This window comes from Sphaerodactylus townsendi, linkage group LG08 (genome assembly GCF_021028975.2).
Source record: "Sphaerodactylus townsendi isolate TG3544 linkage group LG08, MPM_Stown_v2.3, whole genome shotgun sequence".
NCBI classification, from domain to species: domain Eukaryota; kingdom Metazoa; phylum Chordata; class Lepidosauria; order Squamata; family Sphaerodactylidae; genus Sphaerodactylus; species Sphaerodactylus townsendi.
The window spans coordinates 24,125,987-24,139,149 of record NC_059432.1 but is presented as its reverse complement, the minus strand read 5'-3'; the positions used below and the strand labels follow the sequence as shown (position 1 = coordinate 24,139,149).

The 13,163-nt window shown below is 44.7% G+C and overlaps 1 protein-coding gene across 1 annotated transcript; it reads right to left on the bottom strand.

Moving 5' to 3' along the window:
- Positions 1-2,627: 2,627 nt before the first annotated feature.
- On the bottom strand, positions 2,628-5,989 carry LOC125437444 (plasma membrane calcium-transporting ATPase 1-like). The gene is made up of 2 exons (XM_048504996.1): positions 3,020-5,989; positions 2,628-2,920 (listed from the first exon to the last, which is right to left on the bottom strand). The coding sequence occupies exons 1-2, from the start codon at positions 5,948-5,950 to the stop codon at positions 2,660-2,662; spliced, it is 3,192 nt and encodes a 1,063-aa protein (XP_048360953.1). The 5' UTR covers positions 5,951-5,989; the 3' UTR covers positions 2,628-2,659.
- Positions 5,990-13,163: the final 7,174 nt, after the last annotated feature.

Below are 13,163 nucleotides of genomic sequence, written 5' to 3'. Positions count from 1 at the left end.
GTTTAGAAAAAATGGTTGGCTCCAAGGTTTGCGTTACTTGGGAGTAAGCTTGGTGGTAGTTGGTGGCTTTGTTTTGAAGCAACCGTGCAACTCTTCCAACAGGTGAATCACGACCCTTGGAAGGTTTACTCAGAAGCAAGGCCCATTGCCAGCAACCAAGCTTATTCTCAGGTAAAGGATCACGCTTTAGTTCTTCACATGAAAATCAGTTGGGTTTAACAGCGCTTAACAGGGTTACCTACACTGCTTCCCCAAAACTAGGTCTTAGTTTAATGCTAATAATTGAGCCCAGCGGCCCAGGCCAGCCTAGATGTGTGTAGGGGTGGGGGTGATTTTGCATGTGCCCACAGAGAGGGCTCTGAGTGCCGCCTCTGGCACCTGTGCCATAGGTTCACCACCATTGCACTATAGCTTGAGGTCTTCAAGCTATAGCCCTCCAGATGTTCATGGACTACAATTCCCATCAGCCCCTGCCAGCATGGCCAAGTGGTAGGGCTCATGGGAATTGTAGTCTATGAACATCTGGAGGGCCATAGTTTGAAGACCCCTGCACTATAGCATTCTGGCATGGTGTGTGTGCATGTGTGTGTTACAAAGGGATGACTATGGAAAGCATGAATGAAATTGTCTTGTGGGCACTCCACCATAAATGGCTGTGTGCTCAAAACAGCAGTGAATCCACCACAGAACAGTCACCATGTGCTTCTATCAGGCGAGGAAGAGGAATTTCATAGGAAGTGCTTCTGAAGTCCCAAATGTAACTGCTTTATCAAACTTGCTCCCAGTGATTAACTGGTGGAAATTACAAATACAGTTAACTGCTAAAGCAAAACAAAGAAGAATAGCAAGGAAATTGGTCCACTGTATTGTCGAAGGCTTTCACGGCTGGATTTGACTGGTTGATGTGGGTTTTCTGGGCTGTGTGGCCGTGGTCTGGTAGATCTTGTACCAGTCTACTGCCTCCTAGGAACAAGATCTGCCAGACCACAGCCACACAGGCTGGAAAACCCACAACAATCAAATTGAATTGGCTTGTCATTTTGATTCCCTATTTTCCTAAATCCACTAGAGAAGACTGTTTTCCTACATAGCTTCAGTTGTTCAGAGCACAGCCAGGCTTGGATGTGGAAGTACAAACTTTTAACTTGGCAAGGGGCATGCAGACGTTGGGGAAGAACCAAGAGAATACACAACTGTAGCCTCATTAAAGGCAATCCTGATGACCTCCCCAAATGATTGGCTCACTGGGGAAAAGGAACCATGTGGTAAATGGGAAGGATGGGTTTGATGACCAGTAAGGGTGATGACGGCCAGAAGGCAAAGCTCACCTTTTGTTCCGCAACTGGCTGGGCTGCAACAAAACAGGCAACAGAGGCTGGACGAGGACCCACATCTCCCGCACGACTCACCCAGCTGAGGAACAAGGCGCAGGAATGAGGCGCCTTGTGGAACAGCTTTTTCAAAAAGTGTTTTACTCACCAGCTCTATTTGATCTGGTACTTTTATATTTTTGTTTAAAACCATTGTTTACTGTTAATTAATTTTAAAACCCAGGAATGCACCACATTCTTTCAGTTTCAGCATAAAAAGTTCACCTCCCTTTCAGGGGTTTTCTAGAACCCGCTTTCACCAAATCACCAGCAAATGTGCTTAATTTATGAGACTCTTAATTTGTATACTCCCAATCCTCTCATTAAGTCATATGTGTCAATTCTATATTTCCAAAACTAACATGACAAAAGAGGAAATAACGGGCAACCTTATCTTGTTCCTTTCTGTGTCTTACACGGTTCTGTTGAATCTCCATTAATGATAATTTGCGTTGATTGTGATGTATAAGTCAATTTCAGCTGTTTCATAAAATTCTGGCAGCACATGGCAGGGTGGGGCAGGATGAGTGAGGAAGACAGCTGATTTGCTGACCGGCTTAATATTGTAGAGTTTGGTTGGGCAAATGTGATTTTCCTGGAGGCACTACTTTTAATAATGTAATTTGGGGAGCTTTTTCATTCCTTCTTGTGGAGACCTTCCCCTTTAAAAGCTGCGTGATGGAGTAGCAGTCAGGTGCTGGCAGAGCTGGTTTTCCTCTGTCACTATAATATTGCAGTGAAATGTGTTATTCCCTGTGTGCTATCTTCCTTTTTCATAGCTCTTAAAGGCCCAGAATCAGATGATGAATCTTTAGACTACTTCTTCAGCAGGGAGGCTAAAAGGATGGATTTTATTTATTTATTTAATTAGATTGACTATCCCACCCTCTCTGGTTGAAGCCAGCTCAGGGCTGCTAACACCAGTAGACTTGTTTAAGTACTCTATACTAAGGGAAGAGTGGGACTAATGGCGAGTCACATCTCTCTTCTTAAGCACAAAAACTTGCATAATCTACAAGAACAAAGACAGTTTAGCAAAATAATTTTATTATTGAACAAAACAGTCAGTTGTAAACATAAACAGAAGCAAAAGTAAAATACTATGTACAGTTTAACCTATCCTTTATATAATACCACACTATAATCAAAGTAAAATACTATGTACAGTTTAATCTATCCTTTATATAATACCACACTATAATCAATAAAACACTATACTATAAACAATAAATATAAAGATTAAGACTTATGGCTTTATCAATCACTAATGAAGATTTCAGATTCTTGTGTCAGATAGTTGTTGCACTATTGGGTGCTCGTTCAATGCTGTTATATAATGAGGCACGAAATGCCTTCACTACTTGGCTCTGCGTATGTACCCTAGACAGCCCCCTAACCCACAAAATACGACTTCGAGTCATTTCCTGCTCACCATAGTCGATCTCTGTTGAGTCTTTAGCTTGTTCTGCTTCAATATTTTCCTCTTTTGGAGGCCCCTCATCAACTTCCCTCAAGCATGGCAAATACTTGTTTGGAATACTTATGATCAGCTGTCCCCATATCAGTGTCCCCATACCGAGGAAGACTGACCATAACCATTGCTCTATTGTAAGTTCTGTACAGTTAAAAGGCTTCCCTCCAATTTGGACAATGATGATTTGTACAATCAACGTTCCAGTGACGACACAGCAGAAAATGGAATTTGTGAATATTCCTTTAAAAACATTTCTTTCCCCATGGACCTTTCGTGCATTAATTTCATTAAAAATCTGCATCATTACGAACGTATTAAATATAATTGTGTAGTGTTGGCTTGGTGGGGCCTGGAGGGGTTCATTTCGTCCACTTTCAATATCAAACCATTTTTCACCTGCAAAAAGAAGTCCAAAGACAACCACAAGCTGATAAAAGGCATGGAACAAAATGTTTTTCAGCATGGTGCGAGAGATTAGAGGTTTCTTTCTACCATACGGTTTCCGTTCTAACAGCGCTTCTGTTGGCTTTTCTGTGGCCAAGGCAAGGGAAGCAAATGTATCCATGATGAGATTGACCCAAAGCATCTGAACAGCTTTCAGAGGGGAATTCTGGGTGATACATGCTCCGGTAAAAGCAACAACTACTGCTACTATGTTGACAGTCAGCTGAAACTGAAGGAATTTGGAAATGCTGTCATATACGTTCCTACCCCACATGACTGCTTTAACAATGCTTGAGAAGTTGTCGTCTGTGAGAATGATGTCAGAAGCTTCCTTGGCTACATCTGTTCCGGCAATGCCCATCGCAAAGCCAACATCAGCCTTTTTCAAAGCAGGCCCATCGTTAGTGCCGTCACCAGTCACAGCCACCACTTGCCTTTGTTTTGTGATGGTGCTGTTAATGATCCCTTCGACCAAGTTGTATTTGTCAACCGGCGAGGACCTTGCAAGCACCCGAAGCTGAGGCCAGATCCGGTCGATCAGCTCTTGTTTAATCACTCCATCAGGACCCCGTATTCGTCGGTTAAATTCTTTCCCATCCAGGCACAGAAAGTTATCCACAGGGCCCAAGATGCCACATTTTACAGCTATTGCACGAGCAGTGTCAATGTTATCCCCGGTGATCATGCGCACGACAATGCCAGCATTCTGGCATTTTCTTATTGCGTCAGGAACTTCAGGTCTCACTGGATCTTCAATACCTACAATTGCGATGTATGTCAAGTCCTTGATAATGTCATCCTCGTTGTCCCACTGAGGCTCTGAATCGGAAGATGAGAAATCTCTGAAAGCCAGACATATGGTTCGGAGTCCCTCGGAGGCCATTGGTACAATCACCTTTGTCACTATGTCGTCCTTATCATCTTGTGTGAAAGGTACAGGTTCCCCGCTGCTATTTAATATGCTACAGCATTTGTCAAGGATTATTTCAGAAGCACCTTTGGTGAACATTTGAAAACTACCATCAGCGTTTTTCAAAACTGTGCTCATAGATTTCCTGACAGAATTGAAGGTGTACACTTTAAACAGTTTATCCTCTGATATTTGGGTCCTTTCAGACTCGTAATCCTGTTTTAATTCCACAAGAAAGCCCAGCAAAGCACATTCAGTTTTATTGCCAATATGACCGGGGAGGCCACCAACTTTTTCAGGAGCCAGTATTTTAGAAGTATAAGCACAGTTTACAGAGATTCCTTTCAGCAGATAATTCATAGTAGTTGGATGAATTAAATCAGGCAAAGGAATGACTTTGTGATGTGTGCCGCCAATAAAGGCCTGGACTACTGTCATTCTGTTCATGGTTAAAGTTCCTGTTTTATCTGAGCAAATAGCTGTTGCATTACCCATGGTCTCACAGGCATCCAAATGTCGCACGAGGTTATTATCTTTCATCATTTTCTTCACAGAGTAGGCAAGTGAGATTGTGACAGCAAGAGGAAGGCCTTCTGGCACTGCTACAACCAAGATAGTTACTCCAATAATAAAGAACTGCACCATATGTTGTATATAAATTGGTGTGCATTCGGCAGCCCAAATACGCTTCTCAATAATAAAATGTTTAATCACAAAAGATCCCATTAGGACAGCAACTGTGAGTATAGACATTGCCAGCCCTGCTTGGCCAATCTGAATAGCTAATCCTGTGAGTTTTGCTTGAAGGACAGACTTTTCCTTTTTGTGTGAACTTTTTTGCTCGTTTTCCTTTTCTTTTTTTTCAGCAGCTCCATGCTCCTCAGGACTTTGTCCTTCTGCTTCCTCGCTTTTCTCAGGAGACTCATCTGCTGTTTTAATTGCTTTGTCGTTTTGCTTTGTTTTTCCGTCATCCTCCCCCACTCCAAGTAAAGTGAGGATAATCCCCGTTTGTGAGTTTACCCCTACGGCTGTGACAACCATTCTTCCAGAGCCCTCCATCACTTGGGTACCTGAAAGCAACATAGGATCCTCTGTCAAAGACTTCTTGACAAGATCTGATTCTCCCGTGAGGGAACTCTCATCAGTTTTCAGATCATGTCCTTGGAGAAGAATGCCATCAGTTGGTAGAAGGTCACCATATTTGACATATGCAACATCCCCAACGACCAGCTCAGTCACTGGCACTTGGATTACCTGCCCTGCTCTGATTACTGTAAACCTCTGGTCACTTTCAATGCGATGTTGCAACCCTCTAAATTGTTTCTCTTTACTCCAGTCATTGAAAGCTGTTACCAACACTACACAAACTACTGACAAAAGTATTGCAGCTCCTTCTATCCATTGAGCCTCTTCAGCTTCTTCTGCTTCATCTGCTGCAGCGTCACTTATCTTACATAGTGCCATTTTTCTTCCAGGTGGACGATAAAAAGAAAGTCCCAATGATATAATGGCTGCAACTTCTAAGATACACAATGTCATATCCTGCAGTGCTTCCCACACTAACTCCAAAAACGTTAGTGGTTTTTTGGGGGGTATAAAGTTCCTTCCAAAGACAGATTTCCTGAGAGCTACTTCTGCTTGGGAACCTGCTATCCCATCTGTGGGAGATGTTTTCAGCAGTGTACAGATTTTGTGGACATCTCCATAATTTTCTTTTATTTGGTTAACTGCATCTTTGGATCGCAATCCCATCAAATTACCCAGCTCTGGGGTAGTGATCTTGAAGTCTGTTGTCACAGGGGGTGCTGGCGCCACTTTCATTTTGCCTTCCTGTAAATTACAATTACAACCCAGATTATTATTTTTCTTTAAAATAAAATGAAAACAGAAGTGTGGAATATTTTCCCCAGGTTCTTCATCACACCATGTGGGAAGATTCAAATAGTCTTCCAAGTATACTTTCAGTGCCATTCTAAGCACGGTTTCACCCTTCTGATCCAATTGACATCAAGAGACTTAGAGAATATAACTCCATTTGGGAGAGTATTGTTCATCTAAGACCTGGGTGTCCAACTCTGGTGTCGCAGATGTTCATGGACTATATTTCCCATCAGCCCTTGCCCGCATGGCCAATTGGGCAGGGGCTGATGGGAACATCTGGGGCGCCAGAGTTGGACACCCCTGACTAAGAGATCTGCCTCTTCAGCCCTGCTCTCTGTGCCTCTCTTTAAGAGGTGAGGCGGGTGGTGACTAGAGACAGGTAACTTTTCTCTGGTATTGACTGATCTCTTGATTTTAATAAATGTTGATTGATCTTCTGTGGTGGCACTTCCCTTCTGGAATCCACTCCCTACTTGCGGTTCACCTGGCACCTGCTTTCCTTTTCTTTAGGTGCCAGGTTAAAAACACATCTTTTTACCCGGGCTTGTAATTAGGGGGTTTACCAATGTTTTAATGGTCTGCTTTTGTTCATGGATAGTTTTTTAAAAATACTGCTCATGCCTAATGGCTTTTGTTTTTATGACATGTTTTAATGCTGCAGTTTTTAATTGTAAGTCACTGTGAGAAGAAATATTCTAAATACATATGTGCAGAGAAATGACAGTTTTAAAAAATAAGGGCTGATGTAGCAATGGCTATCAAACAACTTTGAACCATGAAGTCTCTGGTTAAAATATTGCCTTTGCCACTAATTCTCTATGTGACTTTAGGCACACAATCTTCTCTTAGTTTCTTCTCTCTTTCCCCACCTAGTGTAATACTGGGACAATAAGATCCATTGCATACATTCATTTATTTATATTCTGCTTTTCTCCCCAGTTGAAAGTGGCTTAGAACGTTGTCTCCGTTCCTCCATTTTCTCACAGCCACCACCCTGTGATATAGGCCAGGCTGAGAGTTTGTGAAAGCCTTAGATAGTGAGCCTATATGTTGGAAATTCTAGCCCAGCACTGGGTCTACTTTTCTGGGCTGTTGAAAAAAATTTACAAGAAGGCCCATTTGAAATCTTTAAAAATTAACATGGTTTAAAAGGAAATTTGAATTTAATATAAATAATATTAAAATCTACTGTTAAAATCTTTTAAAACTGAACCATTACCATCTGGCATTCTGGCCAAGTTAAAGGCAACTTTTCTATGGAAAAGAAGAAGCTTTGGGAGAAAGTATTTGACCTTAGAGGTTAAATCATGTGTGTTAGAAGAAGAAGAAGAGTTTGGATTTATATCCCCCTTTCTCCCCTGTAGGAGACTCAAAGGGGCTTACAATCTCCTTGCCCTTCCCCCCTCACAACAAACACCCTGTGAAGTAGATGGGGCTGAGAGAGCTCCGAAAAGCTGTGACTAGCCCAAGGTCACCCAGCTGGCGTGTGTGGGAGTGCACAGGCTAATCTGAATTCCCCAGATAAGCCTCCACAGCTCAGGCGGCAGAGCGGGGAATCAAACCCGGTTCTTCCAGATTAGAATGCACCTGCTCTTAGCCTACTACGCCATTGCTGCTCCTGCTCTTAACCTACTATTGCCACTGCTGTTACTTATTACTGTGGACTTCCAACTAGACTCAAGTACTCCAAATCAAGCGCCGCCCTGTATATTGCTATATTTTCCACATAAAGATTAAACTGCGATTAGCTGCGGTGCGGTGGGAGAAAAAGCATGCTTCTGCAGTATAAAAATGATCCAGAATGACTATGACTTACTAGCAGCAAAGCCCATTGTGGGGGAGATGCAAAGGGTTGAAGAGGAAGCATCTCTCCCTGCAATGGGCATTACTGATGCTGTAGTGGCGCCCACCCCACCCCTCCTCGCAGTGGGCACTTACCTGGGTCTGGCTCAGGGTGGGAGAGGTGTGGCTTGGGGTAGATAGGAAGATGAGGATACAGGGAGAGTGGAGAGGAGTGGCTTTGGTGTGGGGAGGGCGGCAAATGGAGTGTTGGGGTGGTTGGAGGGTTGAAAGGTGTGAATAGGGGTTGCGGAGGGTGGCAAGGGGTGCATGAGCTGTATAGTTGCAGTTAAATTAGCTCATTTGTTTTATTCACAGATTTTTAGTTTATCTTCTGTATATGTTTCTGGAAAGTGCTGCATCTTCTTTAGGGTTGCAAACCTTCAGATAGGACCTGGAGATTTGGGGCAGAGCTTGAGGAGGATAGTGTTTGGGCAGGGACCTCTGTGGTGCATGATGCCAGAGAGTCCACCCTCTAAAGCAGGGGTCTGCAACCTGCTGCTCTCCAGATGTACATGGACTACAAATCCCATCAGCCCCTGCCAGCATGGCCAATTTGCCCTGCTGGCAGGGGCTGATGGGAATTGTTCATAAGCATAAGCATTTTATTGTCATTGTGCACGCACAACGAAATTTACATTGTAAATTGTAATCCATGAACATCTGGAGAGCCGCAGGTCGTAGACCCCTGCTCTAAAGCAACCATTTTCTCCAGGAAAACCTAACTTTGTAGTCTGGAGGTCAGTTGCATTTCTGGAAGATCTCCAGGTAGTATCTGGAGTGTGGCAAGTTTAGTTGTTGAAACCGCCAGAGCCTTCTGCATGTGATCTACAAAGCAGAACTCAAGCAGGATAGATAACCTCACTCCTGCCCATAACCTGACAGAAAACCTCACTCCTACTCAGAGAACATATCTTGTTCCGGTGCAGCTTGACATACAAGTGTGGCATTTCCCTTCTCCCACCTGTGACTGGGTCTGACAAGCTGTCCCGCCTTCCCTTTCCGGGGTGTTGTTCTCCCCGTCTGGGGCCCCGGTCTTAGGGGGCCTAGAAAATGTCAAGGACTTAAGCCACAGGGTGCTAGCTGCCCCCCCTCCAGGGTTAGACCTCCGCCCTCCTCTGTCTTCCCCTTTTTCTAGCTGGCATCGTCCTCTCTTGCTGGGGTCTTTTCCCCGCTTTCTACCTCCTTCTCAGCTTGCTCTTTCTCTGCTGCGTTTCTGCAGCTTTCTGTCCCCTTCTTTCCCCCGCTGCTGCTTTTCTCCCGCCTTCTCCCTCCGTGCTCGCTCCCACACGCTCTTCCAGACCCTTCTCCTCTGCCGCCCTGCCGCCCTCCACGGTCCCCAGCTCCTTCCCTCTGCCTGGACCCGCGCTCGGTCGCCCGCCTAACACTGCCCTCCTTAAGTCCTCCCCGACCGCCTTCTGGGGCGCTCCTGCCCCCGCCCTGTGGCCGGCCAGCTGCGGCGTTTTCTGCCCCTTCCTCCCCCGCCGCGTCTGGTCTCCTGCCAAAGAGGCTGGGGCCGAGACAGGCGCCCCCCCACCACCTCCCGGCCGGCCTCTGCAGGGACCAGGAAGGGCGCCGCCGCCTCTGCTCGGGCTCGCGGCTGTGCGGCCGTGCCGGGGCCCGAGGAGGATGCCCGTCAAGTCTGGGGAGGGGCCTCCGGGCCGCCCCCGGACAACAAGAATTGGCACATGAAGCATTTTATGGCGTGGTGGTGGGAATGATCGCTTATGGATATCTGAAGATCGGGATGCCAGCCTCCCTTTTAAGATATGCTTTCGTTTGGAAGCCCCAGATGTAAGGTTGCTAAGTTCCAGGTTGTGGATGGCAATCTCCTGGGAGTATAAATGATCTCCAGGTGGCAGAGACCAGTTCCTTGGAAAAAATGGCTACTGTGAAGAGGGGACTCTATGGCATTATAGCCTTTTGGAGTTCCTTCCCTCCCCTTTCTTCCTGAGGCTTCACCTGCAAAACGTCCAGGTATTTCCCGGCCCAGAGCTGGCAACTTTAACCAACAGGGAAAACAAACCTGGCTGCAGCAGGAGGAAGAAGAAGGGTCCTGAAAAGATAAATAGAATTATTTCTGGTTGCCTTCTCCCTGGGGTGCAGGCTGACAGTCCCAGTATTACTCTGGTCCAAGAATGGGTGTAAGCTAGCCCTATGAAGGCTCTTTCCTATTCCCAGATTGGCTGGTAACTGCTCCAAGTGGCAGTTACAGCAAGATTGGAAGTGGAATCAGAATGCTACCAACAGCCAATGAAAATACTGGGTGTGGTCATATTTTCTTTAGAACATCAGAACATAAGAAAGAGCCTGCAGAGCCTACCTAGCCCAGCATTCTGCTACTTGCAGTGGCCCACCAGATGCCTTTGGGAGCTCACATGCAGAATATGAAAGCAATGGCCTTCTGCTGCTGTTGCTCCCCAGCACCTGGTTTGCTAAGTCATTTGCAATCTCAGATCAAGTAGGATCAAGATTGGTAGTCATAGATCGACTTCTCCATAAATCTGTCCAAGCCCCTTTTAAAGCTATACAGGTTAGTGGCCATCACCACCTCCTGTGACAACATATTCCAAACACCAATCACAGGTTGCGTGAAGAAATTTTTCCTTTTATTAGTCCTAATTCCCTCCCCCCCGCCCCCGCCAGCATTTTCAATGTATGCCCACTGGTTTTAGTATTGTGAGAAATAGAGAAAAATTTCTCTCTGTCAACATTTTCTACTCCATGCATAATTTTATAGACTTCAATCATATCCCCCTCAGACGTCTCCTTTCCAAACGTTGCAGCCTCTCCTCATAAGGAAGGTGCTCCAATCCTCAATCATCCTCGTTGCCCTTCTCTGCACTTTTTCTATCTCCTCTATATTCTTTTTGAGATGTGGCGACCAGAACTGAACACAGTACTCCAAGTGCGGTTGCACCACTGCTTTATGACAATCTTTGCAGTTTTATTATCAATTCCTTTCCTAATTATCCTCAGCATAGAGTTTGCCTTTTTCACAGCTGCCATGCATTGAGTTGACATTCTCATGGAACTATCAAGTAAGACGCCCAAATCCCTTTGCTGGTCCGTGACTGATAGCACTGACCCCTTTACATCAGTATTATGAGTTTGAAAGTATTAGAGACAGAATGTGGCAAATGTGCATATGTGCAAAGAACTTGCACACTCCTGGAATGAATTTCAAGTAGTTCTGCCATTCAGGATCTGAGTGGAAAAAAATAATAATGAAGCCCTCATGTTTTCCATAGCAGCAATATACTAAGAACACAAGAAAAACCCTGCAGAATTGGACTGGTGTGCAACTAGTCCAGCATACTGTTTCACTCACCAGCTGACCAGTTGCTCTGGAGGGCTAGACAAACAGGGCATAGAGGCCAAGATCTTGATGCAGCCTCCTAACAGTGGCATCCAGAAGATTGTGCCTCTGTACATGGTGACTCCCTTCAGTAAACACGGCTTGTAGCCACTGATGGACTTCTTCTCCATGAATCTACAAACCCAATTTTAAAGCCAGTGATGCTTGTGCTGATTGCTACATCCTCAGACAGTAAATTCCATTATTTAATTATTCATTGAATAAAGATGAACTTCAGTTTGCCTGTCCTGAACCAGTTGCTCATTACATTCATTGGACACCCCTGAGTTCTAGTATTATGGGAGGGAGGGAAAAATTCCCCTTGCTCCATCCCATGCACAATTTTGTAAATCTCTACCATCTCTTCCCTTAATTATCTTTTTTCTAGACAGTTTCCTAGGCTAGCCAAGGGCAGCTAAAGTAGATCTCACCCCAAACCCTCACAAAAAAACCTCGCCACACTAAATGAATTAGCTGAAAGAGGTAAATTTTTCGCTTCTTAAAGCTCTCAAAGTTACAAGAAGGGTGTTAAAACAAGAGATTTGCAGTATATGTTTCTGGTGGTTGTCGTGAAGCACACATTTCCAGCTGTAAACCCCCCCCCCCCGGAACTATCCCAGCCCCATTTCAGGCAGGCAGGAGGATATATTCCAATTATTATTATCCGTTATTGAATGGGCATTTGATAATCCTTGGAAGTGACCAGCAAGGGATGGGGTAGAGCTGCAAGGTCGCCCCTCTCCTTGTTTCTCAGTCAGTTTGGGGCAGTGGCATAAAGCTAACGTGTCAGCTTTGCAAGCAGAAGGTCCCAGTTTCAAGCTCTGGCATTTCTAATTAAAAGATCTTGGGCAGCAGGTTCTGGAAGACACTTTTATCCACCTAAGACTCTGAAGAACTGCTGCCAGTCAGGCTAGACAATATGGTTAGGAAACAGTTTGACATGACATCTGACATCTTTGTAGGTTCATGTTTGAAATTCTGCTGGGTGCATGACATTTCTGCTGTTCTTGTCTCTGCTGATGCCAAGTCAATCTCTTCATTGTTACCCCAGTTCTTCCGATCTCCTGCTGTCCAGGAAAATAAAATATAGTACCTTCTCAAAACTGTGCAAAATTGTCACTAACAGTTAAGAGTACTTACTATATTTATAAATGTGTATGATTAAGTGCAGGGATCCCTGCACGTTTTGAGCCTGTGAGCAACTTTGGAATTTTGACACAAGGTGGTAGAAGGCCAAGCGTAAAGGGCAAAAGGAGATTTACACCCCCCCCCCCACACATACATGTGGGAAAGGGCAGTGAGAGAGAATAAAACTGACACTGTGGTATAGTTGCCACTGAAACAACAGTTTAATTTGCAAAGTCAATCAGGTCTCCAGTGGCCAATTAAAAACTCTGCTGGGCAAGAGCCCCACCTACTTTTAGGAAAACTTGATAGGCACAGGGAAAGCTTTTGGCAGGTACCATGTTGAAGGTCTCTGATTTAGTGAGTAGAAAGGTTCTGACTCCCTGTCTTGGGTGGTCCCGGTTAGCCTCCTCTCATGACATTGTTACCGACATCTCAGAAGCTAAGCAGGGTGGGCTCTGGTTAGTAATTGGATGAGTGACCACCAAGGATTACCAGAGTTGTTATGCAGGGGAAGGCTACGGCAAACTACCTCTGTTAGTCTCTTGCTTTGAAAATCCTACCAGGTTGCCATAAGCTGGCTGTGATTTGATGGTACTTTACACACATACATAAGGTTCTGCCTGCAGAAATCTAGGAAGAAGGGTTCAAACATCATTTGGGCATAACTGATTTTGTTCCTTTCTCCTGTACAGAAAATATACAGATTATGTATCTTTCATTGTTTTGTCAGTTGTTTGACAAGCAGAAGTTTATTAAAAA

Excerpts from the sequence above, each read along its gene's own strand:
- LOC125437444 (XM_048504996.1), bottom strand. The coding sequence starts at position 5,950 with ATGGGATTGCGATCCAAAGATGCAGTTAACCAAATAAAAGAAAATTAT. Across the intron at positions 2,921-3,019 it reads TGATTGTACAAATCATCATT|CTGATCATAAGTATTCCAAA; the intron begins GTCCAAATTGGA and ends ATATGGGGACAG.